The sequence below is a fragment of the Panthera tigris genome, chromosome D3 (genome assembly GCF_018350195.1).
Source record: "Panthera tigris isolate Pti1 chromosome D3, P.tigris_Pti1_mat1.1, whole genome shotgun sequence".
Taxonomy (NCBI): Eukaryota; Metazoa; Chordata; class Mammalia; order Carnivora; family Felidae; genus Panthera; species Panthera tigris.
The window spans coordinates 11,020,644-11,048,402 of record NC_056671.1 but is presented as its reverse complement, the minus strand read 5'-3'; the positions used below and the strand labels follow the sequence as shown (position 1 = coordinate 11,048,402).

The 27,759-nt window shown below is 62.7% G+C and overlaps 1 protein-coding gene across 1 annotated transcript in view; it reads left to right on the top strand.

Moving 5' to 3' along the window:
- RBM19 (RNA binding motif protein 19) overlaps positions 1-25,643 on the top strand; it is a 128,319-nt gene extending 102,676 nt beyond the window's left edge. Inside the window, 3 exon segments of the mRNA XM_042961769.1 lie at positions 4,996-5,116; positions 24,206-24,318; positions 24,928-25,643. Of these exon segments, the coding sequence (XP_042817703.1) occupies positions 4,996-5,116; positions 24,206-24,318; positions 24,928-24,933 (240 nt within the window). The 3' untranslated portion in view covers positions 24,934-25,643.
- Positions 25,644-27,759: the final 2,116 nt, after the last annotated feature.

Genomic DNA, 27,759 nt, shown 5'->3' with positions numbered 1-27,759 from the left:
CCCAAGCTCTCCTCGGTGGGCCTCAACTCTCGGAGCGGGGCCAGGCCCTGAGACCTGCTGTCTGGAGCGCGAGGCCCGTCTGCCCTGGGTCGAGGCAGAGGCACTTCGGGCAGCCCCCCGGGTCGGCAGACACCCCACCCCCGATGGTCTAAGAGAGATTTATGGAGGAATAAGTAGGGCTGGGGGACCGGTGAGAGGGGAGGGGCCGCCGGCAGGAGCTGTAGTCCTGGCGGAAGGGGGCAGGGGGACGGCACCCCCACCCCCTTCCTCCCTCCCTCCAGGACTCCGGGCATCACCTACGCGGAAGCCAGAGGGCGAGAGCCCGAGTTACACGGTCCGTGGGAGTGGCCTGCAAAAGCACGGAGAGTGGGGGCCGATAGAGGAGTAGGAGCGGCCAGCCCTGTTGCCACAGAGGATGGCAGGAAGTGGCTCCGGAGGGCAGAGGCCCCCCCTTCTATGGCATTCTGCTCCCGGACAAGTGAACGCACCCTTAGAGTTGCACAGTGAGCCGAGCGGGTGATCTGCGGTCTCCCGGGTCCTGGTGGCTTGGGCACCTGCTCCCGTCCCCCAGGGCCCCAGAGTCATACACGTCGGGAGCAGGCCTTCCCCTCCCCGTTGCCAGACCCAAGAGCGTGTCCGCACCAGGTCTCGTCCTAACCGCAAGGCGGGCCGTCCCTTTGCATGTGGCAGCCGGAGACGCCACACTCCTCGCTCCTGCGTCTTCGTAGTCTGTATCATAGGGACGTGGAGGGACCACGGCGGGTTATTTAAGCCAGCCCACCGTCTCTAGCCAGGACCAACTTGAATACGGCTCTGTGAATACAGCAGCCCCACCCCCACCCCCCATCCACGGTTTCCCTTCCCGTGGTTCGTTACCCACGATCAACTGTGGCCCGGAAGCAGATGGCCCTCCTCCTCGGGCCGCGTGGCCTCACGCCGCGTCACACGCCTGATTTAGAAGTTAAACTTTACCACAGGTGTGTGTGTGTGTGCAGGAAAAGTACAGCGTAGATGGGGTTCGGTACCGTCTGTGGGTTCGGGTACCCACTGGGGTCCTAGAACGTATCCCCTGCGGAGAAGGGGGAGCTACTCGATCTCCTGAGCACACTTTGCCCTGAGCACTGCACTAGGGGCAGCAGGGAGAGAGGCCTCGCCTCTAAGGTTCAAGGCTGAGCCGCGGAGGCCGGCACACGTTAACGGGGCAGGTACCGCAATGGAAGCCGTGTGTGCAGGGCGTGGGGAGGGTGCCCGGTGGCAGTCCGTGTGAGGCGAGCGGGGCCTGTGCTGGGCCGCCACCGAGGCGGCTGTGACGAGGGAGCTCTTCCGAGGCCAGGGCGGGTGTTGTTACAAAGGCCCAGGGACGGAGTGCACGGAGTCTGAAAGGAAAAACAAGAAGGCGGTTGACGCGCACGCAGACCTCGGCCCGTGCCTCTGTGCTCCTTTCGTTGCAACGGGAGAGTGATGTTCGTTCTGATGAGTAGGTTGTGGTCGTGGGCTCCGAGTTCTAACCCAGGAGATCCATAATCCATGGAACGAAGGCGGCCCTTTCCTCCCAAGGGAAGGAAACAGGCAACAGAAAGAAGCTGGATTTGGAGAGAAGCACACGGCCAGGAACATGTAACTCCCCGCTTCCTCCCGAGACCCCTGGGCGCCCCAGGATGGACAAGGCCCTGAGGTTCAGAACCACAGCCGAGGTTCAGAACTCTCACGGGGAAGGCAGCGTGGGTCTCAGGAGGCACACAGGCCAGGGAGGAAGCTGCTGGCAGGCCCAGGCCAGAGAGGCCAGGGCCGCAGTTCCCTTCTGCTGTGCCTGGAACCTTCCGCGTTCCTCAGCGCCTTCCCCTGCGCTCACCTGAAAGCCCCGTGAGGCCTGGACTGACTGTCCAAGGCCGATCTTAGCCTCGAGTCACTGTCACCACCAACACAGCGGGCACTGAGGAAAGCGGCCTGGTCTCCTATTGACCAGAAGGGACTGGAACTCGGGAGGGTGGTCCTGCTGTTTTGGGGGAACCACCCACTGCACTCCCGACACCAAATGCACAAGAGCTTTTGTGTCCCGCTGGATGTTATTCCTGCTCTTTGGTGGCCTCAGGGGAACCGAGGGCAGTAATAGGAACGACAGCCCACGGTGGTGTTGTAAGAGCTAGACTTCACAGTCCACGGACTCCTATCCGTTCTTTGCTGCCGCCTCTCGAGGAAATGCGTCCCAGAGACGTTAAGCGGCCTGCCCCAGCTCACACAGCTCGCTCGGATTTGAACCAAAGTCGCCCAGGCCCAGAGCCCCCCATCTCAGTGGCTGTGCCACCTCCCCTCCTGCCGTCAGAAGCCCTTCTAAAGAGGAGATGAGCATTTGGAAGGGTTGATGTCGGAGGGAGGCCAGGAGAGGGAGTTCTTAGCAACTCCTGTGGTGAGTGGAGACCTCTCCGGGCTCTGTGTGGCACAGGAACGGGGCTCCGGGGGCAGGAAGGAAACGCCAGGCTGATGGCCGCACGGAGAGAGGGAGGCCGGGGTCAGGGCCTCTCGCCTGGGCCCGCCTCCCGGGCTCTGCTCCCCTGTCCTCTCCGCGGCTCCCGGCTGCCACCAGATGCTGCCTCGTGGCCGCTCCCTCCCGCCCGTGTCCCCGGGACCGCAGCTCCTCAGGGATCCCGGCGCCGGGCCGGAGTACCCGCCACACCAGACTCCCGACTGACTCCTCTCCCCCGTCTTCAAACCCCCGGCACCCCCAGTCAGGCTGTTTCTCTGCCGCGCCAGCTGAGCACGCGTGTGTTTTAAAGCTCTGAATGGGCCATTTCGGCTCGGAGTCCAGATGCATTTTTATATCCACATGGAAAAAAACGCAGAGGCTCCGCTGGCAGTCAGAAAGAGTTTTTTTAAATTAAAGTGAAAAAAAAAAAGTTGGGGGGGGAGGAAAAGTTGCCTGCACCTGGCCTTTCTCGGAAAGGCGGATCTGAGAACAGTGTTTTTTGCTCAATCCCGCCACGTGTCTCATTTTAAAAAGATGCGTGTCCCATCCGCCTCCCGCTCACGCTTCTCAAGGTGGGTCGTGCGGGGGTGGTCAGCTGTGTGCCACCCACGGGCTTGCTGCGTGGTGATCCCACACATTCACCCCCCCGTTGTCCAGATGAGGAGACCGAGGCTATCGTGGGGCACTCGGCTCACCCAAGGTCCCCGCGGCTGCCGTCGCAAAGTACCGCGGAAACACAACCGACCGAAATTTCTCGGCTCCCAATTCTCAAGGCCAGGAGTCCCCAGGCTCGAGGGGCCAAGAGTGTTTGGTCCCTCTTGAGGGAGGTCTGTTCCCCACCGCTCTCCCCTGGCTTCCGGCGACAGCGGCATTCGGCGGCCTCTGTCCCCGCGGGGCGCTTACCGTGCGTCTCCGTGTCTCCACGCGGCCGTCTCTTCCGAGGACACAGTCAGGGTAGGTTAAAGGGCCCGTCCTCTCCAGTGTGTGCTCGTCTTAACTTGACTATACATCTGCAAAGACCCGATCTCCAAACAAGGTCACGACCTGAGGCCCCAGGGGTTTGGATGCCAACCGCTCTCGTCTGGGAGAACGTGGTCCAGCCTGTAAGAGTCGCGCTGCAGCTGAGGGCCCGAGTCCGGACCGGTTCCGGAGCAGAGCCCTCCCGGTCACACGCTGCCTCCCCGCAGCACGGAGGAAGCAAGAGGGACAGGCCCCACGGCCCCTCCTGGTGCCTCGTGGTGCTGCCACAGCCCAGAAGCAGAGACGAAGGTGCCCACCGCTAGCCACCGTGGCTTCCGGGGCTGACGCGCACCCACTGCTGACCCGAGGCCCCTCTGCTGAGAGAAGGCAATTGCAGGTGTGATAAGCCTGCAGTCAACGGCACCCCCACGAGGAGAGCTAGCATCTCTTGAGCACTGACTGTGTGCCCCCACGCCGTTCGAAGTGCCTTCCGTGTTAAAACTCCTCCTCGCCTCCTCTAGAACCCTTAGATTGGCACGCCGTTGACATTCCCGCTTCATGGATTTGAACACCGAGGCCGGTGAGATTCATCAACGCGCCCAGTCTCTGGAAGCGTGCCCACCTGCCTGGACAAGGTGGCTCCAGAGGCCAAGCGCCTGGCCTCTCGTGTACCACGGGAGTGCTTCAGGAAGAGCGCCCCCCCCCCCACCCCGGCCCCGCGAGGCTCCACTTAGCTTGGGCCCCGGCGCCATTTAGGACGGAACTCACCAGTACTGCGTGGTTCCGTTTGTATGAAATGTCCAGAACAGGCGGATCCAAAGAGCCGGAAAGCAGACTGGTGCTTGCTGCGGGCCGGGGGCCGGGGCGAGGGGTGGTGTGGCCGCTCACGAGGGTGGGGTTTCCTTCGGAAGGCCGAGGGTGGGGAACCTTATGCTTCAGATGGGTGACGTGTGGATTGAGTCTCAATAAAGCACGAACACCAGAAGTGGGGGGAAGGCTGGGAGGAGGACGGGGCTGCCGAGCCGGGAGAAGGAGCCGGCACCCGAGAGGGCGGAGGCCGTCTGAGGGCCCGAGGGCCTGGCCAAGGGCAGCAGAGAGAGGTGGGGGACAGAATCCGCGGGGTTAGCGAAGGACAGAGCCACCAGGCGACGGTGAGGGGCCTGCCTGGCTGTCACCATAGCCAGGCAGGGCTCGGCTGTCTCGGGCGGTGCCCCTGACGGCGTGGTGGGAGGCGAGCCAGCTAATGGGGTGGCCCTCCCCAGGCAGGACATGGCACGGGAAAGAAGAAGGTGCCGGCCCAGGTACCAACTACAGGCCCGGACGGCAAATATATCGACAGCACATATATCGACGGCACGGTCACTTGCAGCTCTCTCCCTGGGAACATAACCCACTAATCGAATCAAGTGGCCAAGAGCTCCCACACCCTGGCCGGAGAGCAGGTGTCACAAGGGCCAGAACCTGGCCTTCGAGCTTGAGGCGGTGGCGGGCAAGAGGGGGGCAGGATGGGGCGTCTGCAGGTGGGTCTCAGCTAACTCACATTTCCGTTTCCTGCTCTTGCCCCCCCGCAGAGAGCCTTCCATGCCCTGTGCCACAGCACCCACCTGTACGGCCGGAGGCTGGTGCTGGAGTGGGCCGATTCCGAAGTGAGCCTGCCAGCCCTGAGGCGGAAGACGGCCGAGCGTTTCCACGGTAAGTGTGCCGGGGCTCCCGAGGGGACTGCCCTCGCCCTGGCCGGGACGGGATGGGCCGCGCGCGGCAGGGTACCCCGTCTCCCTCCCAGTGCATGCTGGGCGCCCCCCCAGCTGTCCCCCGAGCTGCTGCCCGGCCTCCTGTCCTCGTTCCGCACCGGGAGGCCGACCCGTGTGGACAGCGTCGCTAGTCTCCGTGCCGTTCGGTGTCTGGTTGGGCTGGGTCATCGAGAGGCCTGGCAGGAAACTGGGGAGAGGAAGAGCCTGGGGTCAGGACGTTTATCACCTCCCAGTCCCATCATCCCCGTCCGCTGTCCCTTTTGCCGGGTTTCTGCGAGCTGACCGGCTGGCACTGCCCCCCATCTATAGCCCTCTCTGCCTGGCACTTCTGTCCGCGTCCCGGCCGCCAGCCTGGGGGGGTCCCTCCCCTGAAGCCCCCACCCCCTGCCGCCTTTTAGCCCGACTCTGCTCAGTTACTTGGTTTGAGGGCCGTGTACTCTCTGCCAGGGGCCTGATGGTCCCAGGTCGTGACGCCACCGGTCACACACCTTTGTGGCATCACGCGTCCTCGCCGATCGCTCAGTCCGTCCCCCAAAACTACTCACCGGTTGTGTCCTGGGGCTAGTGATGTGGCTGTGGCCTAGCCGGGCCGTGGGTCCGAGCGGAAGAGGCCGGCACCTTGCTTGAGCGGGTGGTCTGGAAAGGCCTCCTGCAGAGGTGACATTCGTGCCCACAAAAGGGCTGCCTGAGCAGCGGGGACCTTGAGCTTGGCACATGGAGAAACGGGGAGGGCCGGTGTGTTCGGAAAAGATGAAGTGAAGAGCGTGGGGGGCTGGCTCACAAGGGGCCTCACCTTCTCCAGCAGGTTGCTGGGGAGTCAGGAGGGGATGAGGGAAAGCCCCAAGAACCGGGCCATCCCCCGGTCCCCAACCATCCCCCCCACTAGTGCACACCCCCACACTCGGGCAGTCGAGGGACCTTTGAGCCCGCATCCCATCTCCTTCCTCTCCCACCATCTCAGAAGCGCGTTCAAGGCCAGGCCAGAAAGGGGCAGCTGCGAGCCTCCTACCTTAGGATCCTGGTGGCTCAGTGACGGGTGTCCAGGAAGCAGCCTCAGCGAGCAGGGAACGCGTCCCTTCCTCCCACCGGCCTGGGAGAGCTGGGCTTGGCGAAGGGGCTCCGTGGCCTCCCCCGTGGCCCCCACCCTGGCTGCCGCCAGGTCTCAGGTGGCAGCCTGCCTTCCTCTGCCCAGAGGTCCCAGGGACAACCGGCAGGTTCATGGCTCTCGGGGACTTTCCTGGATGGACCAGTTCGCCCGAGCCCCTGCCACTGCCCCCCTCACCCATCCCCGCTGCCCGGTGGTGTCACCTGGGGGCAGTCTGGGGGGGTGTTGGCTACAAAGCCCACCCTTCCCCCGCTCGTCCGTGTAGGGACGGAGCCTGGAGCCAGAACAAAGTCATGCTCAGCTTAGGAGAACCCAGGGAGGAGGTGGCCCATACAGGGCCGTGAGTTTTCCGGTTGGGCCTCATCTGTCTTACTCTGCGTTAGCAAGCGGGGCTCCTGAGCAGCGTTTCGGGGATGCGAGACTACAGCCCGGTCAAGTGTGCTAAGAGCTCCGAGCTGGGACTGAAGCCCAGGCTGCCAGACCCTTCAGAACACGCCCCTGCCTGCTCCGGTGGCCTTTTCCCAGCCCACCGACCCTCCCCACACGCCACATGGTGTTCTGTGACTTCCCGTGTGTTCTCCCCTCTGCTCACGATGCCTGGCCCTCCAGTGGTTTTGAATCAGGCGGTGCCTATTCAGCCATTAAGGCCCAGCTCAAATGACACCTCCCCCGGGAAGCCCTCCCTCCGTCTGCCTCCTTCTCAGGTATCAGTCATGGCCCCTCCCTCTGTTCCTCTCCTTCCCTGCCATGCGATAGTTTCTTTCTTTTGGTTTTTATCCTCACCGGACTGATACCTTCCCTGGCATGCAGACTGGGTCCTCGGGTTCGTGGCTGGGCCCCCCGTTGCCGGGCACGCTGTGTGCCGGGCCCTCAGTCTGAGGCTGGGGAATATACGAGCAGGGGCGAACGAGCAGCTGGAGGGAATCAGGACTGAGCACACAGTCCCCAGCTTACGACTCAATAAGGCCCCAAATCCTGACGCGCAGAAAGGGAACCCGTCCTTATCGACAGCCATTGACAGGCCCAAATGCACCCGTCGGCAAATGTTTGTGTAAGGGACTCTCCCCGGTCCTCCCCGCCGCCCGCCCCCAGGGCCGGCAGAGTGCAGGCTCAGCAGTTCTGCCCTGCGTGGGAGAGAAGCCCCCTTCAATAAATTGAGTTCCGAAGACAGCATTATCGCCTCACCCCAGCGGAAAGCCTCGGCCACAAGCGTTTCTGCAGGGTCCGACGTCTCCGAGTATCGGCTGCCCCCGCGGCCCGCACAGGGGCAGGCGCGGTCCTGGCAGCAGTTGGAGGCTGCAGCTGGTTCGTACGATTCTTGCCATCAGTTCCCCAACAACCCCACGAGATGGGCACGATTCGCCCCGTTTTACGGACGGGAGAACTGAGACCAAGCTAGCATCGGGGTGACGTGTGACCCCTGCCGTTTATTAAGGGCTCGCTCTGCGCCAGGGGGCCCGCCCTCAGTCTGTGACCTGCGTGGCCTCGTGTTTCCTCCCGGAGCTGCAGCCGCTCGAGGCCCTGCTGGCTCCGTTTTGCAGACAGGGAAACTGAGGCATCGCCCGTGGTCATGCAGCTGGAGAGTGGCCGATTTGAACAGCAGGCCGGCTGTGGAGCCTCCCACCCCACCCGGCCGTCCCGTGCTGCCCGATACTAGCCAATGCCATTTTCCAGAAGCTTGGGGCCTTTATTAGATGTGGGGTGTGTGAGCATTTACTGCACGGCTGCCTTCATCCGGATTCGTCCAGACCCTGAACATAGAATCTCCAGGGTCCCTTCCAGAAATGGAGGGGGTGAGTGACAGATCGTGATGGAAAATGGCATAAGGCCCTTTGGTGTTGACACAGTGCGTCCTCATAGAAAGCCGTGTGGGGTGCGTGGCACGGTGTGCCCACTTACAGGTGAGGGGGCTCAAGCGCAAAGGTGATATGAGGCCCCTGAGGTCAGTTTTGAGGGTCAGCCAAGCTCTGTGTTTAGACCCCCTTTGTTCCTGGAGGAACACTGTCCTCGCAGGTTCCGGAAGGGGTCACCGACTCTGAGCTAACCGAGCATGTGGAAGTCAGTGCTACCAGCCCCCCACCCAGCACTAAGGGTAGACGGGCAGCGTTCCACCAGGGAACAGAATTGACCCCAAGGACTGGCAGGAAGAGCCTGTGGGCAGGGGCCAGAGGTGAGCAACTCCCCCGACCCCACACACCTGCCACTCCCCCGTCGTCCCGTCCCCAGGGCCTGCAGGGGCAGAGGGAGGAAACGATGCAGACCGCCACCTAGTCCCCTAGTGTAGAGGGACACAGCCAGTGCCAGAGAACAGAGCAGGTGGGGAGCTGGGGTGGGAAATGCCTGCGGCCCCTCCTTCTTCCCACCTCTACTCTCCCCCGGGTCTCCCACTGGCCCATTCCCTTTGTAAAGCCAGAGGGCCAGGTCCCCCAGGGACACCTTCCGGGGGACAGCAGGACAGAGAATGGATCTGGCGGCACCAGAGAATACGTGTGGTGCCCACAAACACCAGGGCGTGCGGCCGGGGTGAGGGGCGGGAGTATCCGGTCTGGAAGGGTCTCTCGCGGCCACGTGGCAACCCTCCACACTGGCCTCACCCATCTGGGTCGTGGCAGGAAGGCAGGCTGCGAGTTTGGGGGACAGAGAGCCTGAGAGTAATTCCCAGTCGTGTTTCACAGCACTCTTTCCCAAAGAAACACATGATAATCCTCTTAAAACAAAAGAAAGCTCTCCAGAACACAGCAAGATAAGAGACAGGGATTTGTACCCTAGGATCCATGAAACCTTGTCTTCGTGGATCCTAGTCTGGGGCTGGCCTCAGAGGGGCTGTGAACACCCAGAAACGTCCCCCGGGGGGCGTGCACGTGCGCCCACACCCCTTTGGCAAGAGGATCTGTTGTCCGATTTTCTGTAAGGTCCTGGTCCCTAAAAGGTTGGCTTTAAGGAGAAGGAGCATTGACCTTGTCATCAACGGGACCCAGATCCTGCTGCTTCCCGGCTAGGTGTCCAGGGAGGAGTCCCTGTGCCCTGTGGGCTTCCGTTTCCCCTTTTACAAACAAACAAACCAGGCCGACAAAGACGTCGCTCCTAAAATTGTTGTGAAGATGATGCACAGAATAACAAAAGCAGCGGGAGCTGCCTCTTTGGGTTTCTTCAGCCACACTCCCGGGAGGCAGAGGCCGCTTGTCTGCCCACTTTACAGATTAAGGGACGAGATGAAGTAACTTGCCCGGGGTCACGCAGGCAGCAAACGGGGGAAGCGGGGCTCAAACTCACACAGTCAGGCCGAAGCGCCCCGAACCCGGGCTGACGGCTCCGTCAATCCTTCCTGTGCTAGCTGGACCCTGGGGAAGGGGGGTAGACAAGTGTGTGCACAACAGGTGCTCTGGAGTCGTGCGTCCCTCTCACCCGCCCACCCCATTGTCCGCCCGATCTCTTCAGGAACCCCCTGAGCGTTCAGAATAGGGCTGCTGGCCTCCTGCTCTCCTGGCTGGACCCTGTTCCCCGCTCTGCCCCTTCCCTGTGGCGAAAAGTACCCAGCTCATTATGTCGAAATCTGCCTTGTTCGGCGCTTCTAGGGCCCTGGCAGACTCCAAGGGCAGGTGGCACCCATGCCCAGTTTCCTCCCTCCACGCCGAGCTCTGCCAGGAAGGCACACAGACCTCAGGTGGAGGCCCCGGCCCCGTTTGCCCAGCCCGAGCCCCCAGGCTGCGACAAAGGGCTCCCTGCGGAATGTGGGCCAGGGAACGACAGGCAGGCGTCTCAGCCATTCAGCCGGGCCAGGCACACAGCCTGCTGGCGAACCAAGAGCTTCCCAGCCCTTGCAGCCGGCCCCCTCTCCAGCCATGAGTCCCCGATGAGCCTAGGTCAAGGTGGATAGCTCCAGGCGCGGTTCGGGTTAGATGGCACTCATGATTATTATTACCGCGGTAACAACTTTCATCTGTTAAGTCTTACTCCCTGCCAGGAGCTGCCTGCGGAATTATTCACAGGTGTTAATCCTGCCGAATCCTGGGAGCTCAATACCGTCGTTACCTTCTGTTTTGCACATGAGGAAACTGAGGCACAGAGATAACTTGCCCGAGGGGCACCCCGTTGCTAGCGGCCGAGTCAGGCGTCTTCCCGTCAGCAGGTGTGCACCCTTCCGTTTACTCCGGGCCGCGTCCCCATCCCTGCTCTGGGAGCTCAGGCGAGACCCTCGGGCCTCAGCTTTCTCATCTGTACAGTGGGAGTAGGGTGCCCACCTCATTTGGGCCGAGGGAGTTGACACCTGTAACGTGCCTGGGGGGGCCCCTGGCACAGGTGAGCGTGTGACAAATGTCTCCCCTCTCTGCGCCGCCAGGAGCACCTCGTTGACCTTACGCTGCAGTCAGGCCCGGCCACGGGAGGAGAGAATAGAGAAGAAGAGCCCCGGTTTTTATAAGCCTGGGCGATACCGAGCGTGTGCACGTGGGCACATGTGTGTGGCAGAGAGAGGGAGTATGCCCAACACGTGGGCAGCATTCAGGACAGGGCATTTGCACAGTAGCATCGAGGAGGAGGAGGGAGGGGAGGAGGAGAGAGGGGAGAAGAGGAAGGGAGGGGGGAGGAAGCAGAGGAGGAGGGGGGAGGAGGAAGGGGAGGGAGGAGGATGAGGGAGGCAAGGAGGGAGAGGAGGAGGAGGGAGGGGGAGGGAGGTGAGGAGAGAGGAGGAGGAGGGAAGGGAGGAGGGAGAGGAGGAGGAGAGGGGAGAAGAGGGGAGGAGGGAGAGGAGGAGGAGAGAGGGGAGAAGAGGGGAGGAGGGAGAGGAGGAGGGGGGAGGAAGAAGAGGGAGGAGGATGAGGGAGGCAAGGAGGGAGAGGAGGAGGGGGGAGGAGGAAGCGGAGGAGGAGAGGGGAGGAGGGAGAGGAGGAAGAGAGGGGAGAAGAAGGAGGAGGAGAGAGGGGAGAAGGGGGGAGGAGGGAGAGGAGGGAGGAGGAGGAGGAGGGGGAGAAGGGAGAGGAGGGGGAGGAGGGGAGAGGCAGAAGAGGAGGAGGGAGAGGAGGAGGAGGGAGGGGATGAGGGGGGAAGAGGAAGCGGAGGAGGAGGGGGGAGGAGGAGGGAGAGGAAGAGGGGGAGGAGGAAGAGGAGGGAGGAGGATGAGGGAGGCAAGGAGGGAGAGGAGGAGGAGGGCTCCTCGCCGGGGGAAAGGGTGTTGGTAACGCCTTGCCTTCCACTGCAGCTGTGGGAACTGAACGTGCTCGGTGCCCGGTCTGGTGCTCGCCGCTTGCCTAGGCCCCTGTATTGGCAGCTGGTTTTAAACCCCCAGCTTCCCCACCACGTGGAAGCCTGCGTCCTCTCCGAGGTCCCTGTAAGACAGCCGGGTATCCTGTTTTCAGTGCCCAGGTGGCACCTACCAAATACCCATCGGATTGAGCAGCGAAGGGCAGGTCTTTGAAAGGCCTCGGAAAAGTTGCCCTGAGTCTGCAAAGGCCTTGACGCCAGACGGAGGTGCTTTGGGAGGGAATAGCGAGACGGCCCTTCTGCACAGAGCCGCCCTCCCCCTCGCCCCTGCCCTGCCTCTCCTCCCGGCCCAGAACCGGCTCTCCCCTCTCCACCTCGCAGCAGCCCCCACCACCCCCCAGCAGGTGAAGTGCCATTCTTCCGCGCCTTGCTTGTGGGAGGGTGAAAAGAGAATGCGAGGAGGGAAGGAGGAGGAAAGTCGGCCACTGGCTGTGCCCTTTTCTTCCCGAGCGTGTTACAAACCAGCAGGGTCCAGGCATCGAGAAGCTTTCAGGGCCTCGGCAGGCCGCGGTACCCGCGAGCGGCACCGAGAGAATATAATGGTAGAGAAGCAATCCGCCCGCAGAACCCTCTGTTTCGGAGCCCGCGCAGCCAGGGAGGCCCGGGCAAACAGGCTTTTATTGGCGTTGCCTTATTCCAGCTGGGAGGACTGATGGGCTGTGGTTAGCGGCTGCACCTTTCACCTCCGGAGCCGGGAGCGCAGACATGACCGGCATGGCAAGCAGCTGGCAGCCGTGCCTCCCCCCGCCCGCCCGAGCCCGGCCCGGCCGGGGTGGGAGATCTGCTCTCTCCGGGTGCAGACGGGTGCCTGTCCGGGTGGGTCACTAGCCCTTGCCCCCACCCCCCCTGCAGCCGGGGGACCAGGCAGGGAAGGAGCCTGACTGCTGGTGCCCTCGTCCTGGCAGCCTGACCCCCACCCCGCGTCGCCCTCAGGTCTCCGCCAGAGCGTCTGAAAGTCCCCCTGGACGCGATGCCCCTTATCTTCTCAATTCCCCCATCCCGCCCCTCACCTCGCCTTCCTGCCGCTTTGGGTTCACGTGTGCAATTGTCCGATGTGTTTTCTCCCCGAGAGGCTCCGTCCCCAGGCTCAGGGCCCTCTCCGCATCCCCTGCCTTGGCCCTGCATCTGGCACGGAGGGGGCGCTCCATAACTGTCCGTGGGGTGCATGAATGAGCAGCGAACAGCCCCTCCTAACCGAGCATCTAGTAGGCACTCGGCCCCGTGCAGGAGGCCACTCGGTTCCTCCTCACTGTCACCCCGTGGGAGGGAAGCCCGGGCACAGGAAGGCTGGACGGACGGTGGCCAGGTGTGCAGCCAGCACCCGAGCCCCGCTTGGCCTGAAGCCAGCTCTTCCCCACCTTGAACCTCGACACCCTACCGCTCTGAAGGAGGCAGCCATGCGGCTTCTTAGTAACGACCAAGTCAGGTGCAAGAGAAGAGGAGGGGAGAGAGCCGGCGGAGGACTCACTCCGGGCGGGGAGCACTGCTAAGGGGTTTTGGGCGCGCAGTCCCCTTTGGGCCTCCCGCCTCCCTGGAGGGAAGTGACATTCTCATCTTTCCGAGGTGCAGACTGCGACCCAGAGAGGTCTAGTGAACTGCCAGAGGGCACACAGCTTTGCACACTGCAGAACAGATAAGCCTATTTCACCACGCCCTGTAGCCACAGAAGCCCCTAATAAATCCCAAGTTATCCCCCCTTTATCGGGGCTGGTCTCCCAGTCCGGGTAGGGCAGCGGCTGCAAACTACAGCCTGCGGCCTTTTTCGAAAATAAAGCGTTTTTGGCACGCGGCCGCGTCCATTTGTTCCCAGGGTACTTACGGCTGCATCGTCACACTGCAAAGGAGGAGCAGAGTGGCTGCAACAGAGACCAGAACTGTTTCCGTGTCCCCGCTTGCAGAAGAAGTTCATAGGCCTTGGGGTTTGTGACATGGCTGCCCTTAATTTACCGAAAAGCCACGGGTGGCTAATTCCACCACGACCCCTCTTTTCTCAGGAGGGCTCCTCGCCAGGGAAAGGGTGTTCGTGATGCCTCGCCTTCCAGAAGTTCCAGAAGCATCACAGCCACACCCTCATCCCCCCCCCCCCAGCTGGAGTGCTCTGCCTAAGAACTCCGGCTTCCCCTGGAAAGGAAGCCCCGTTGCTCTGCTCCCCACTTACTCTATTCATTCACTCACTCGCTCAATTCCGCGTTGACCATCTAATGCTCAAGCCCCTACTCAGCGCTGAGGACAAAGCAGTGAACAAAAGAGAAGGCCCCTGCCCTCATGGAGCTGATATTTGAGGGGGGAGAGACAGATGACAGAAAGGAGAAAGTAACTACCAACGACGTCGGGATGACAGCAAGCCCTACGGAGGAAATTAGAAAGGGTAACAATACACTCCTCAGGGGTGGGGAGGAGTGGAGCGATTTCAAGTACTGTGGTTGGAAAGAGTGTTTCCAAGGAGTCAGTGCTTTTGAGATGGGAAGAAGGAAGCAAGTCAGCCGAAAATGCGAAGGAAATGCGAGGAAAAAACATTCCAGGCACGGGGACCCACAGGTGCAAAGGCCCTGAGGTAGGAGCATGGTCCTAGTAGGCCACTGTGGCTAGAGGACGGTTCCAGGTTGCAGAATGCTAGGAAACAAAGCTGGAGAGGGGCCAGCAGGGCTCCTTGTGGGGCCTGGCAGGGAACCTGGCTTTTCATTCAACGTAAAGCAGGAAGTCTCTCAGAGGTTTAAGAAGAGAGGAGTGCTGCGGCCCGATTTACACCGTCAGACCTCTTCCGTGCTGTGACACGAGGCATGCATTATAGAAGGGCAAGAATGGAGGTAGGGGCAAGTGGGGCAGGGGCCTGGGTGGGGACAGAGACCGTAGGGATGGAGAGAGGCAGGTGAATTGAGCCTATGTGATAAAGGTAGAGCCAGCCTAATTTGCTTCTGGAAGGCATGAGGGAAATTAAGGCCAGCGTGCACTCAGAGGGTGGTGTTGCCTCATGGTGATGAGGCCCAGGAAGCCGGGAAAAGCAGGTGGGGGCTTATGGGAGGGGGCACAGGGGGTTTGAGACACCTATTAGGACTCCCCGTGGGATGTCAAGCAGATAGATCTATGAGTTCGGAGCTCAGGGGCAAAGTCTGGGCCGAGATATAAATTTGGAAGTCATCAGCATACAGATGATATTTAAAGCCTGCGACAGTTCACCACCACCCCCCTTCCGTAACTTAATCATTCACAGGACGGCACATTTTCAAAAGACCGGGGACCAGGAGAGCCCGTTATCCCCACGCCAGCCCTTGCAAATAGGCCTTCTTGATCTTGGCCGTGAAAACATAATCATCAGGCTTTAAAAACCACAGTCGGGAAAGTTCAAGCAAGTATGTGAAGTCACAGAATTTATTATTCAAAATATCCCTTTGCGGTGTGGCTCTTTCCAGCTCCCCAGAGACCGAGGGTTCCCGTAAGCTCCCCTGGCCTCCTTTCCATTCCTCCATTCGGGTGCCTCTCGTTCCTCCCCAAGGCTTCGCTTCCACGGCCCTTCCTCCAGAGGCATCGAAGGCCCGTCCCGGTCGCCCCAGAGGGAAGGCCGCCGCTCCCAATTCCGCCTCTGGGAAGCACGTGGCATGTCTTATTCTTGCTCCGGCTCCCAGCCATGGCAGGGTGGGTGGCACCAGGAGAGAAGGTGAAATCAGCCGGGCCCCCAGCTCTTCGGACACACGCCCCCAGCCATCCCAGCTGGCGCACACCGAGAATCTAGAGAAGCGGGAACTGGTTGGTCAGGTGGCTCGAAGGGGCGGCTGCCCGCAAGGGTGCAAATGACAGTGGGGGGCGGGAGGGGTATCAACGTTCAGCAAGCCGAAAGCTTCTCCCCGCGGAGGTGCTGGGGAGGCTGGAGGGGCCCCGGAGCGGGCGTCTGTAGGTCACCTCCTCCTCCTCCGCCCCTTCCCTCTTTCCTTGCCCCACGCCCCAAGCCTCTTTGCGCGGTGTTTTGGAAATATTTCCAAGTGCTTCAGCAATATCGTGCACACTCTCTTCCCCTTCCCCCGGGAGCGGCTGTCCGTGCGGGGAAGGTACTTGCTCCCAATCCAGCTAAATTGTTATTGACTTGTGTTCTCTGCGCTCCGCAAACATTTCACTCAGCCGTCGCCAGCGAGGCCAGGAATCCCTGCTAGGGCTAACGGGGAAACCAGCTGTGCCGGGCCATTTCTCCTGCTCTTCCTCATCGATCACAGAATTAAACTGACAGAAGGAGAATTTCAGAGCGACTTGGGAGGGGAAGGAGCCGGGCCCGGATTGGACAGGGGTTCAGGGACCTGGGGACCGGAGTGCTGGAAGTAGGGGCAGGAGGAGGGTGGACAGCCCTCCAGGGTTGTAGCTGGCGGCAGGGGGTGGCCGATTTTGTTTCTGAATTGTAGGTTGGCCCAGGCCAGAGAAACCCAAGACGAACAGACAGACGGGGAGGTTTTTGCTACGGGCTGTGCGGCCACAAGTAAAGCTGACAGGGTTCTGGAGACCGAGAGGGGAGGGACAGTAAGTCAGAGGCCACACAGGTGAGCCAGCCCCGGACCTCCACCACAGATCTGTCCATAAAATATGGACAGGTGGGGTTTGTGTCTTTGTTTTTGTTTTTTCAATGAATTGCCACTATTTTGCTATCCGAAGATTGGACCTGAAGATCGAGATCCTGGCCTCTGGAAAGATCGGGTGTGACCACCCTGGGTCTGCGTGCCCATGGACGGCTGGGCCGAGTTGCCACAGTCCGCGGCCCTCCCTATAGTCCCCACGCCGTTCCTGCCTGGCCACTTAAGGTGCCAGGTGCGGACTCCCTTCTGCCCTGGCCCCCTGAGGAGACGATAACACTTCCTCCCTTCCGGTCTCTACTCCCAGCCCAGGGCTGCGCCAAGAGGAAGGGACAGGAGGCTAATGCCCATCAAACTGCTGGAAATGGGAAGATCCCTCCAGGCCTGAGACGGGGGCAGACGATGACCTCCAACTAGTCCCCTTTCTCTTCCTTTGTTCCAGTGGCAGGAGTCACCCTCGCCTGGCCACTCCCGGGCCTCCCCAGCCTGCGCTGGCCTCCCCAGCCTCCGTAACTAATGCAAACACATGCAGGCCTGGGCCCGAAAGCACCCCCCCGCCCCGGGCTTGGCCTGGCCCCCCAGCCCTACCCCGGGCTAAATCCACAATAATCCAGGCCTTGTGCGTGGGGAGCCGCCAGGCCAGCTGCCTAGAACTGCACAGGGCGTGGGCCACCCACCAAGCTGCACGGAGCCCCGAGTACCGAGGTGATTCGTAAGGGCCGTGACCAGCAGTCTCGATAACCAGCACCCTTCCCAGGCCGTTCACAGCACAACCTCTGGGGGTGGGGTCGCGTCTTGAGTAGATTCTAGATCATTCTCTCGGGCAGCTGGGTCGAGAACCACTGGCCTCGCGCAGGCTGCTGCCGCACGTGGGTGGGGACTGTGGGGGCCCCGTCTGTTTCTCGCCTTCCGTGTCGCGAGCTCTTCCCTAAGGAGGGCTGTGCCGGCCTCTCCACTGCAGGGCGGCCACTGAGCCACGGGCCCCTAGGCACCACTGGTGTGATGGGGCGAGGGGAGAGTATGGTCGGGTGACTTCCCTAGAGCCATCGCTTGCCCATCTGACAAACGGGACAATAATACGCAGCTCGTGGGATTTCTCCCACCGCTCGCTCACCCAGCCTGCCGCCCAGAGCCCGCAGGTGCTTGGGAGCCGTCCTGCCCTTCCCTGCAGAGCTCCGACGATGTGAGGCCCAAGGAGTGCAGAGATCCTCGGTCTCACAGCCCACCGCTCGCTCTCAGGTGCCTGGGCTCTGCCCACCCTGGAGCTCCGACGCGGCCACCGTGGCTGATGGTTCAGAGTATCCTTGAGAGTTGTCTTCATGGCTGGATCCGCAGCGCCAGGCCTGGCACACGGTATTCTAGGTGGGGACACAGGTCAGCCAATTCCCAGAAAAACTGGAAATGGAGATTCTCGTGGAGCGCACCCCCCCCCCCGCTTTTTCGCACATCACTAGCTGTTTAAGTCTTTGAATCACGTCCGCAACTTCAGATGCTCTGTGGGGGCCTGGGGCCTGAGGCTCCCTCCCATTTGGTCACCTGTGGACATGGTGTCCTGGCATGGGTTCCCCAGAGGCCGACCCGGAGACGTGGGTTTATGTCCAGAGCAGATCACGGAGGAGGTGAGGGATGGGGAGGAAGGGAGGGAACCCGTCCAGGGGCCGCATTGAGCCAGCAGTGGGCGGATCGGCGTGGAACACCTCAGAGCTGTCCCCCAGGAGTCGAGGGAGCTGGGACACGTGTCCCCCAAGTCCCCATTAACACACCTCGCCGGTGGAGGGTTTCTCTGGAGGCTTATGCCCCCCAACACTCCCAGCCCGTCCTGGGCCAGGGTTGCACATTCCCCCGTGGCCACGGAAAGCCACTAACGTGTACGTCGCGGAGCCACCCGCTAATGCTATGGCTCCTGCATTTGTCCCACGGTGGCCACTGCATTTGTCCGGGGCTGGTATTGCTGCCCCCATTTTCAAGTGGAGGGAAGTGGCCTGCCTGCCTTCATTAATGCCCAGCAACTGCGTCCACCAATGAGCCATAAGATCAGCCAACCTCTCCTGGGCGCCCACGCCGTGCCAGGTGCTGCCGTAAAGACTTCAGCACATTGGCCCGTCTAAGACCCCTAGGCTCTGCCGGAGCAGGGTACTGTTCAGTCGGTGCAGGGACCCAGCACAGAGAGGTGAGGCTCCCTGCCCCAGGCGGCCCAGCCAGGGGCGGCGGACTCGGATCCCGGCAGCCTGGCTCCAGCCTCCCCCCGCTGCCGTCACCTGCTCCTCTCCCGTCCCTTTCAGAATTCCCTTCTGCCCCGCTCCGCTCGCCCTTCCTTAGCGCTCTGCCTCTGGAACAAAACCCCACGAAGCGCTTTCTCTTGTCCTCCCGGCAGTGCAACCCCCCCCCCCCACCCGCTCGCGCCTCTCTGTCTCTGCCTGCCTGTGCCTTCCACGCAGGGCGACAGCGCCAGCCAGGGACGGGAGAGAGACGCGGGCTGGCATTCTGTCAAGGAATTAATTGAAAAATAAAATCATTAGATGGGAACTCCAGAAATGCAAAATGGTGGTTGGAGGAGGGGGGGCGGGGAGGGGGGCAGGACTGGGGGGTTGTTGGGGGACGGCTGAGTTTTTTGTCAAGTTAATTTCTCGGGTATTGATGTTTGGTGACATTCTCTTGTTTATCTTCGGGTGCAGCTGTAATGCTGAAAGAAAATGCACAGCTTGTTTTGTTTATTTATTTTACACCTTTCTCCGGTTCTGCATTATGTTTGTTTGGTGAAAACCCACTGAGGCTTTTGATGTCGGGGAAGTGGGATTTCAGCAGCTGTTCCCGGCAAGCAGGGTGCTCCGCGTGCAGGCAGGGCCGGCGGGGGGTCGCTGGGTGTCGTTCGGTGGGAACGCGCGACCTCTCAGGGGGGGGGGGGGGGGCGCTCGGGGGCTGACCTGAGCCAGATGCACCAGGGCCCACGAGAGCAGTCGTGGCCCCCGAGCACCGTGCGGGGCTTCGCGCACAGACTCGCTAATGCGCACAGCCGCCCCGCGAGTCGGGTTCCGTTCTCATCCCCCGTGGACGGGCGAGGAAGCCGAGACCCGGAGAGCTGAGGTGACCTACCCGAGGTCACCGGGACGTTAGGCGGCAGAGCCGGGACCTCCGGTCACGTGACCTCCAAGGCCGTGGGGTTAGCCAGTCGCCAACCCGCTTTGTACGCCCCTCCCTCGCCCCGCTGGGGTCAGCGGATCCCCTGGGCCGTTTTCCAACATGGGGTGGGGAGTGGATACTGTACCTGCCACGTCATTCCGTGCGTTTGCCTAACAGCTCTCCGTGGATCGCCCACCATGTGCTGGCCGCCCGATGACGGTCCCCGTCCCGTCGGCGCCCACTGGCCTAATGGCAAAGCAAGACGTTAAATCAGCACGTGTGACGTGAGTTTCGGTAGCACAGATGTCGGTCTCCACGCCATCGGCTGGGTTCTAGCCAGGTGCCGATCGCTGCTCTTTTCCCTCCGTCAGTCCTCCCCGCGACCCCGTGAGGTCGATGTTGGTAGCGCCCCCCCGTCACAGGTAGGGAGACTGTGGCACAGACAGGCTAGTCGTTGGTGGGAGAGAGGTGTCCACGCGTGCGTCCCTGAGCGTGCAAGGAAGCGTTGAGGGCACGGAGGGGTGCCCTGAGAGGCTTGCGCAGGAAGGGGGAGCCTGCACCTGCTCCTTACCTCGGAGCCTTCAGGTCAGCAGAGGTGGCTCTAGAGAGACGGGGAGCAGTGAGGAACTGCCCTGCCCCCCCAATTCTGTACACGAGGGCGTGAACCTCAGGGTACGTGCCCTGCCCGAGGGCACACAACGGGGGACGTGCCAAAGCCAGTGCGTGTGATCCTAGAGCCGGACGTGGTAACCGCGGGCCCTGTGTCGGTGTCACGGGCTCCCATGCGACCTTGGCGGGGCCCCCCCACCCCGAGGCAGGGCCCCCGAGACTCCACCAAGGCACCACTTGTCCTGCACCCCGCCTGTGTGCACTCCTCTGCCGGCCGCGTCCCCCGCCCTCTGGGCCTCGGTTTCCCCGGCCAGATGCCATCTCGCCCCCACCCGCCCCCGTTATGTTGTATTGCTGTCCCGTCAATATCAGTGCGGTTTTTCAGAGACGACCCACCTCGGTGCCCTGGGACTCGATCGTTCATTTGCTCGTTTGTTCATTCGTTCTTACGTTCAGCACGTGATTGCAGAGCGCCTACTCTGTGCTGGGCACTGGGGACAGGGCAGGCCTGAGGCCGGTCAGACGGCAGAGGCCCTCCGAGCTGCCACTCTGTGCTGAGAGGTGCAGGAGTGGCAGTAGCCTATCATGTGGCCATTCGGCCACCTGTCCCGGGACGGGGAGCTGAGGCTCCGAGGGGTGAGAGCCCCGCTACCGGGGAGGGGAAACATAGGATCAGAGGCCAGCGCGGGGTGCCGTGGGTTCTTTTCATTCTGTTACCGTTGCATCACGGATGCTTGGCTCTTAGACGCTCATCAAGTGGCCACAGGGGAGGAGAGGGTCTCTGGGGCCAGGTGACTCCGAGGAAGGCATAGGGTGACCGAGGGCAGGGCCGGCATTCCGGGCAAAGGCGTGGAAGAACTGGTTTGCTCCCCAGCAGACTGAGTGTGGCTGGTGTCCGGGAGGCCGGGCTGAGCTTGGGAGGGGCCCGCTGGCTCGGGGGGGTGGGAGAGGCCATGAAGCCGTGAGCACAGCCGCCAGCCGGGGGTGAGACTAGCACGGTGGCGGGAGAGGGCCGGAGCTGGGAGTCAGCACCGGCCATGCTTACATTGTCGCCTCCTCCAGGAAGCCGCCCTGATAGCCCACACTGGAGCAGGGCCTCCCCGTCCCGGCACTAATCCCACCCTGGGTTGTATCTGTCTGGCTCCGTCGCGATCTCCCCTCCGTGGGCCAGGAACACACTAGACGGGGCCTGTCCCGTTCACTCCCACGCCCGGCCCAGGGCAGCACTGCCCCGGTCTGTGTCGTCAGGGGACCAAAACGTGAATGAAGGTGGTTCAAGGCCACTTTCGGTTCCTGACCCTGCTTGGGTTTGTCCTTCAGCAGCCTGCCCTCTTCGCCCTCGTCTGTCCCTGCCACCCGTCCGTTTAGGCACTCAGTAAGTACTCTCTGAGCGTCCGCTGCGTGTCCCACACTGTTGGAGGCACTGGGGGGCACAGAGTGACGATGCAGACAAAACCCCAGCCTCCCGGAGACAGCATTCCTGTGAGAGAGGCAGAGAGCGAGCTGAACAGTAAAACACAGGGCTGAATGCCATGGTGGCAAGCGAACAGGGAGGTAGGGCAGGGGCACCGGGGGGACTTGTGACTTCAGACAGCATCAGGGAGACCCCAGCCCCCAAGAGGTGAGGTTCCTCCTCTCCCCGGTGGCTCCCTGGGAGAAGAGGACTCCAGGCAGAGGGGACAGCAGGTGCAGAGTCCGGACATGGGAGAGGGGGGCGACGGGGGGTGCCAGGAACCGGGAAGGGGTCCCCCGGTGGCTGTCTCCATGCGAGTGAGGGGGAGAGTGTGACCGGAAGTTCACAGAGGCGACAGGGACCACTCGGGTGGCTTAGAGGCTGTCCTGACAGCTTTGCCCCAGGTGGGGTGGCACCACGGAGGGTTAGACAAAGGAGCGACATGTTCTGACTCCCCTGGGAGCCTGGGCTGGGGAGGGAGGGTGGAAGAGGCTCCCGCCATCCTGCGGACTAGAGACGCGGCGACACGGTGGTGGTGGGGGGGGGGCGGCGCGTGGGGCGCAGAACTGGTTGAGAGCTTGAGCCATAGGACGCGTAGGCAAAAGCCTGCTCCCTTGGCCTGTGTTGGGCTGCGGCGAAGGCCAGAACGATCCCCAAAGGGGAGGACCGTGGCTCCACCGCCACGGCCGCCCCTCGGGAGCCCGGGAGAGCGGGGACCGCCATCCCGGGAGCTCACACCCCCCGCTGTTAGTAGCGAGCAGGGGGCGTCAGTGACAGGCCCACAGGCCCTATTTTCCTGCCCTTCTATTTTCCGGCTCCCATTACCTGCCCACAAATTCAATTTCCAGAGGCCATTGTGCACCTCCGGAGCCTGGCGATTATAAGGAAACCAAGAGCGTCAAGCAGGCAGCGGGGAGAAGAAGCGTGTGTCTGAGCCCGGGGGCTGCCGCCCCTACCCCCAGCCCGTCCTGCCCCCTCTCCCTTTCCATGACTAACAATGACGGATACAGCTGCCAGGCCTGGGGGCTCCTGCGGCGGGGGGAGTGGGGGGCAGGCAGCCTCCCACCACTTCCTCAAGCCTCGCTCGGTCCCCCCTTCCCGCTCAACGTGCTCATCCCCTCACTGGGCAAACATCAATGAGCACACACTGGGTTCCAGGCTGTGTGCTGGGCCAGGGGACATAGCAACCCACAGGACAGCTCTGTTCCCAGACAAAGAAACGTGCGCCGTGGTGTCGGTGGTGAGAAGGGTCATGCGGCAGGGCTGGGGGTCCTCTGAGAAGGGGCATGGGAGCTGGGGCTTGAACACAGGCGACCTGGGTCGTGTGGGGCAGGGGTCTCCCGGAGGGCCCAGCTCGAGTAACGCCACCCAGGGGACGCAAGAGTTCCCGCTCCCTGCCGGGCAAAGCCGTGGGAGCTCTGAGACCCCTGGGGGTAGCACCTGTTCTAGAAGGATCCCTCGGGCTGCTGTGGGCAGGGCAGACCCTGCGGTGTGGGGCGGCAGGAACAGGGATTCGGGTGAAAGTGCTTGGATCAGGCAGGTAGCCGTGGAGAGGACCAGAAGGGGTCGGTGCCCCCGGACACCTGGGGAGGAACACGGTGAAGAAATAGGCTCAGGGACGCCAAGTCACTGGCCCAGAACATTCTACAAGAGGCCCAGGACTCTTCACATCTGGGCCAAGGGCGAGACCGGGCTCTGCAGACCCGGAGGTGAAGGGTTTGTCCCCGCAGAAGACTTCGCGGAGGAGGTGTTTGAGGGCCGGGGGATCGGGACGGCTCGTCCGCAGCCGCCTCTGAACGAGCCCGCATTCTCCTTCCTTGACTGAGGCTGACCGTTAGTGAGTGGTTAGACCAGAAGAGGGACTGCCAGCAGGCCTGGCCTGAGCCCAGCCTTCCCCCTCCCCACGACCCCGTCCCTCCCAGGAGGGCCAAGGGGACCAGCTCACCTTCCCCAAGCCGCCCTCTGTCTCCCTGGCATTCTCTGGCCAGCACCGGAGGCTCCCGTGAAAAGTGGGAAGGCTGTGGCTGTGGTGTTGCTTGGGTTCGAGTCCTGCCTCCACCCCTTGTCTGAGGGACCTGAGACTTACCTGCCTGTGGTTCTGTCCCCTCACCTGCAAGAGGCAATAATAACACCTGCCTGTGGGCTTGTTAAGAGGAGTGGAGCTGAGGCACCCAGTGGGCGCTCAGTAGCGTCTGAGGCCCAGGGGGAATAGGTATTGCTGAGCCCGCCGTCCCGTTGTTCATGCTGTGCACCTGCACCCCCTTCCCCTGTCGTCACAGAAACCTCCTCTGTGTCCTTCAAAGCCCAAGTCAGAACGCCCCTCCTCTCTAAAGCTGCCTCTCGCTGTTCTTCCCTCCACGCCTCCTCTGCCGTCTTTGAGCATGATTTCACCCGGCATTAATTGAGCACCTGCTGGATGCCAGCCGCCTCCCATGCCATTAAGAGCCTGCAGTCCCCAAGAAAGCCTGCGCGGCTCCTGTTTGTTTCCCCAGCGACTGCCCTCACTTGACCCATCCTCTCCGAAGGTTTCCTGCTCCCTGCAAGCCGGACAGAGACCCGCTAACCTCGGAGCTGCTGGGAGGGGGCCTTCTCTTCTCCCTTCCCTTCTCTTCCCCTCCCTTCTCCTCTGCGGGTGGGAGACAGGGAGGGGGGTGGCGGGCAGAACAGGGGAGTGGCTGGGGTTGGGGGGAGGGCAGCCCCGTGGTGGAGCGGGAGACTAACCCTCACTGCTTCTCCCTCCCGTGTTGTCTGTTCCCCGTTGGCTTCCCGTCCCCCGTGCCCCCTCCCTCTCCGTGCCTTCTCTCCCCTCTCGCCTCCCCGCCCTCCATTTTGCTCACCCCTTTCCCTCTCCCTTCCTGCCGGCTGTCTCTTCCCACCTCCCAACCCTCTCGGTTGTTCTTTCCTCCTCTCTTGCCATCTGGGCTCCCACAGAGCCCCCGAAGAAAAAGCGGTCTGTGATGTTGGACGAGATCCTGGAGCAGCTGGAAGACAGTGAAAATGACAGTGAGGAGCGAACCCTTCAGCTGCGAGCTGGCACCGAGAGGGTACGTGGCTCCAGGGCCCTGGGGACTGGGGACAGCCGCTCCGGCTTCTGTGCTCCTGCCACATGGGCTGGGGAGGGGGCGGGCAGCACCACGCGGGTGGGCGGGGAAAGAGAGCCCCCACCCTGCCCCGGCCCAAGGTCAGAGGGGACAGTGGCCTCAGGCCGCTGCCAGGGCAGCCTGGGCCCCAGCCGGCCTCCAGGGTGATAGGTTCCCGCGGCCACTGTGTGCCCGCTCTATGCCCGGCACCCAAGGGCCGCGGGCAGGCGAGGCACGGCCGCGTTAGGGAGCCTCTCGTGCCAGCACAGGACCCGGGAGCAGCAAAAACGAACCGCCCCCCACCAAGCCTGGCAGTCCGCTGCTCCCAGACGGGGAGACAGGGCCCCACCTTGCTGGTTGGAGGGTCGGGGCACAGAGGGACTCGGGGTTGCTCCGGGGCGCACGGCTGCAGGGGAACGAGTGTGGCACCGGGGGTGAGGGCAGCTCCCTGCAGCCGAGCCGTCTGGGCACGAGGCCCCCGCTCCAGGCTGCAGAGGCTGGGGACCCCGGCCCAGTTACCTAACCTCCCTGGTCCCAACCTCTGCCTTGAAAACGGGTTCCCACCTCGTACAGGTTTAGTGAGAAAAATCGCCGCCTTAATCCACGAAGAACCCCCGGGCGCGGGGCTGAGCACGTGAGACCAGCCCGGAAACTCCTGTTGTCGCCTTCCCCTGCGGGGCTGTTAGCGGGGGGTTCCCACCCACGGCCCTCCGCGGGAGTGCTCCCGGCTGGGGACTTGGCCTCCGTCCTGCTCCAAGGTCACGTGGGACTGCCAGCGACGGAGCACGGGGCTGGGGAGCCTCTGAGCTGCTCACGAAGCCCAGCCACCAGCCTCACCAGTTGCGTCTAAGCCGTGTCTCTGATGGCGGACGCCCTCCGCGCACAGGCAGGGGACCCCGTGAGACGTGCCCCGGCCCCGGCAGGCGGTGTGGAAAGGCTTATCCCGGGCTTGGGGCGCCCGTGCACACACACCTGCTCCAGCCTGGAAATACGGCCTCCCCCGTGGGGAGGAAAGAGCCACAGCTGGTCTGCTGTGGGTCTGAATCCCAGCTTCGCCCTCCCCAGCCCCGGCCGCAGACCAGGGAGGTCCCCTCTGACCCCCCGGCTTCCCTCTCTGTACGAGGGAGGTGACATTGTGCCAGCCTGGTGTCAACCCAAGTAAAGCCCAGAGAAAATGCCCATCAGCACTTCTGTTCTTAATTCGGGACCTCTGGCCAGGGCTCCAGGTGCGTGTCCAGGAACCTTCCGAACTTTGCAGAAAACCGGGTCCGTGCGTTTCCGGAGGCGGGAGGTTCCCGTCTCCATCCGGTCGCCTGAGCCGTCTGGAACCCCAGCGAAGCTCCACGGCGCCGGTCGCTCTGTGAGGCTCAGCCCGTGGGGCAGGTGCCCGGCCCTGGGAGACCATGGAGGCAAAAGGCACAAACCCGGAGTGGCTTGGTCGCCAGCCTTTATGCCGGAGTGTCCCGCAGAGAGCAGGTGCGGCCACAGTGTGCAGGTGGGGCTGTACGGCAGGGTCAGTGTTAAACCTCACCCTGGCCAGGCCCTCAGGTGGCCAGTCCCCCTGGGTGCCGTGGGTCTCGGGGGTGACGGGCCCGCCCCATTCCCCCGCCACTGCCTGTCCCGTTGAGCGGCACGTGGGTCCCCCTGGCGGAACACACGATTTGTGCTCCCATTGCCAGAGCCAGGCCGATGGTGGGGGGTAGTCCGTGTCACCAAATAGGAGGCCACCGGACCCCCTGGGCCTGGCACACGGGAGGCGTCGCTGGCACAGACTTAACTGACTCGGATGAAGGTACCAGGACGTCCCCAGGGCAGGACCGGCCAAGTCCTGCAGCCTGGGGCTGCGTGCCGAGCATAGGCTATGCATTCACACCAGCCTGGGACGCTGGGTCCCCTTCCCTCTCGCTGCCCTGCCTGGCCTCTCTGCCCCCCCCCCCCCCCACAGGGGCTCACTGTCTAGACAGGGAGCCGCCACATAAGCAAATGAGAGCAGTCGATTCGGCTCCCCTGGAGATCGCGGGGGGCCCCATCACCCCTCCTTCATGCCACACCTGGCTCTCCAGGACATCCATGGCGGATGCCACCCTCATCTCCCCCCTTGCCCTTCCCCTTCCCCAGGGGCACTGCATTCCCCACAGGCAGCCAGAGGGGTCCAGCTGGATCCGTGAACCGGATCGTGCAAGTCATAGCTTAAAACCCGTCAGGGCCCGCCACACACTTGGAACGAAGTCACGTTCCTCGCCCGGCGAGAAGGCCCTGCCTCTTGTCCCTCACTTCCTGCGTGCTGGCCTTTCCAGCATGCTCCCACCCCAGGGCCTTTGCACTTGCTCTTCCCCCTGCCCAGACACCCTTCCCCGCATCTTTCCTGTCTCTCCTTATTTCCCTTTGAGATCTTAGTTTAAATTCCCCTTCTTCACTCAGAGAGTGGCCACACTCCACCCCTCCCACGTGCGGACGTCCCTGTCCCTTTCAGTGGCAGCAGTTAGTTCAGGGAACGGCCTGAGCCCTGTCCCTTCCCCACTGAAAGTGACTGCAGCCCTGAGCAGTCAGGAGCTACTAACGCTGTGTAACTTATATCGGAACTGCCGTGTCTATTACGATTCTGGAAGGAGGCGGAGCATGGCCAGGTGACCGTCCAGCGAAGCTGGGTCAAGTCCGCCCGGCACGGGGGAGGGGCCGCCGGGAGCACCTGGGAGAAACGCATCCATCCAGAGTGTGCCAGGTGAACTGCGGGGACTCCTGACTGTGGGGCCCAGACATCCGGCGGACGGGCACTGTTGTCACCAGGAACATGGGGCACAGGGGAGCTTATGAGGAGGATTTAGAAGTGACAGTGGGCCATCATTCGGCCCAGAAAAGAAATGCCAGGAATAAACCACGGAGGTGGCCGCTGAGGAAGGGGTGCGGCCCCGGCGAGCCTCCCGATGTATGTGCAGACTCACCCGTTTCTCAAGGGGGGTCTTTGACCCCCGGATGGTCAGGGGGAGCCAGGAAGAGGGCTGTGCTGGAGGCTGGACCGGAGCAGGCACCCGGAGAGGGGAGGTGATGTGGGGCCGGGGGCCGCAGGGTCAGAGGGGGATCCTGACCTCAAGGCCTGTGCAGACGGCCGTTTGCAGAGTCAGGAGCTAGAGCCCTGCCTGTGTGCCCCGCGTCTACACACGACACACCCACCGCACGCCTGCTGGGACTCTCGGGGCCCGAGCCCCGCAGGTCATGTTTCCCAGGCTCCCCTGGCAACAGCCTGCCAGCAGGGTTTGGTCGGGGGTGGGTGCCTTCAGGCTCTGGGGGCTCATAGGAGAGAGAAGCCAGGGTATTCCTCCCAGTCCCTGGGGCCCTCCACGTGGAGGCATTGTCACCCGTTGGTCTCTGGCTCTGCCCGAAGTCCCCCTCGGTGGACCTGCCCTA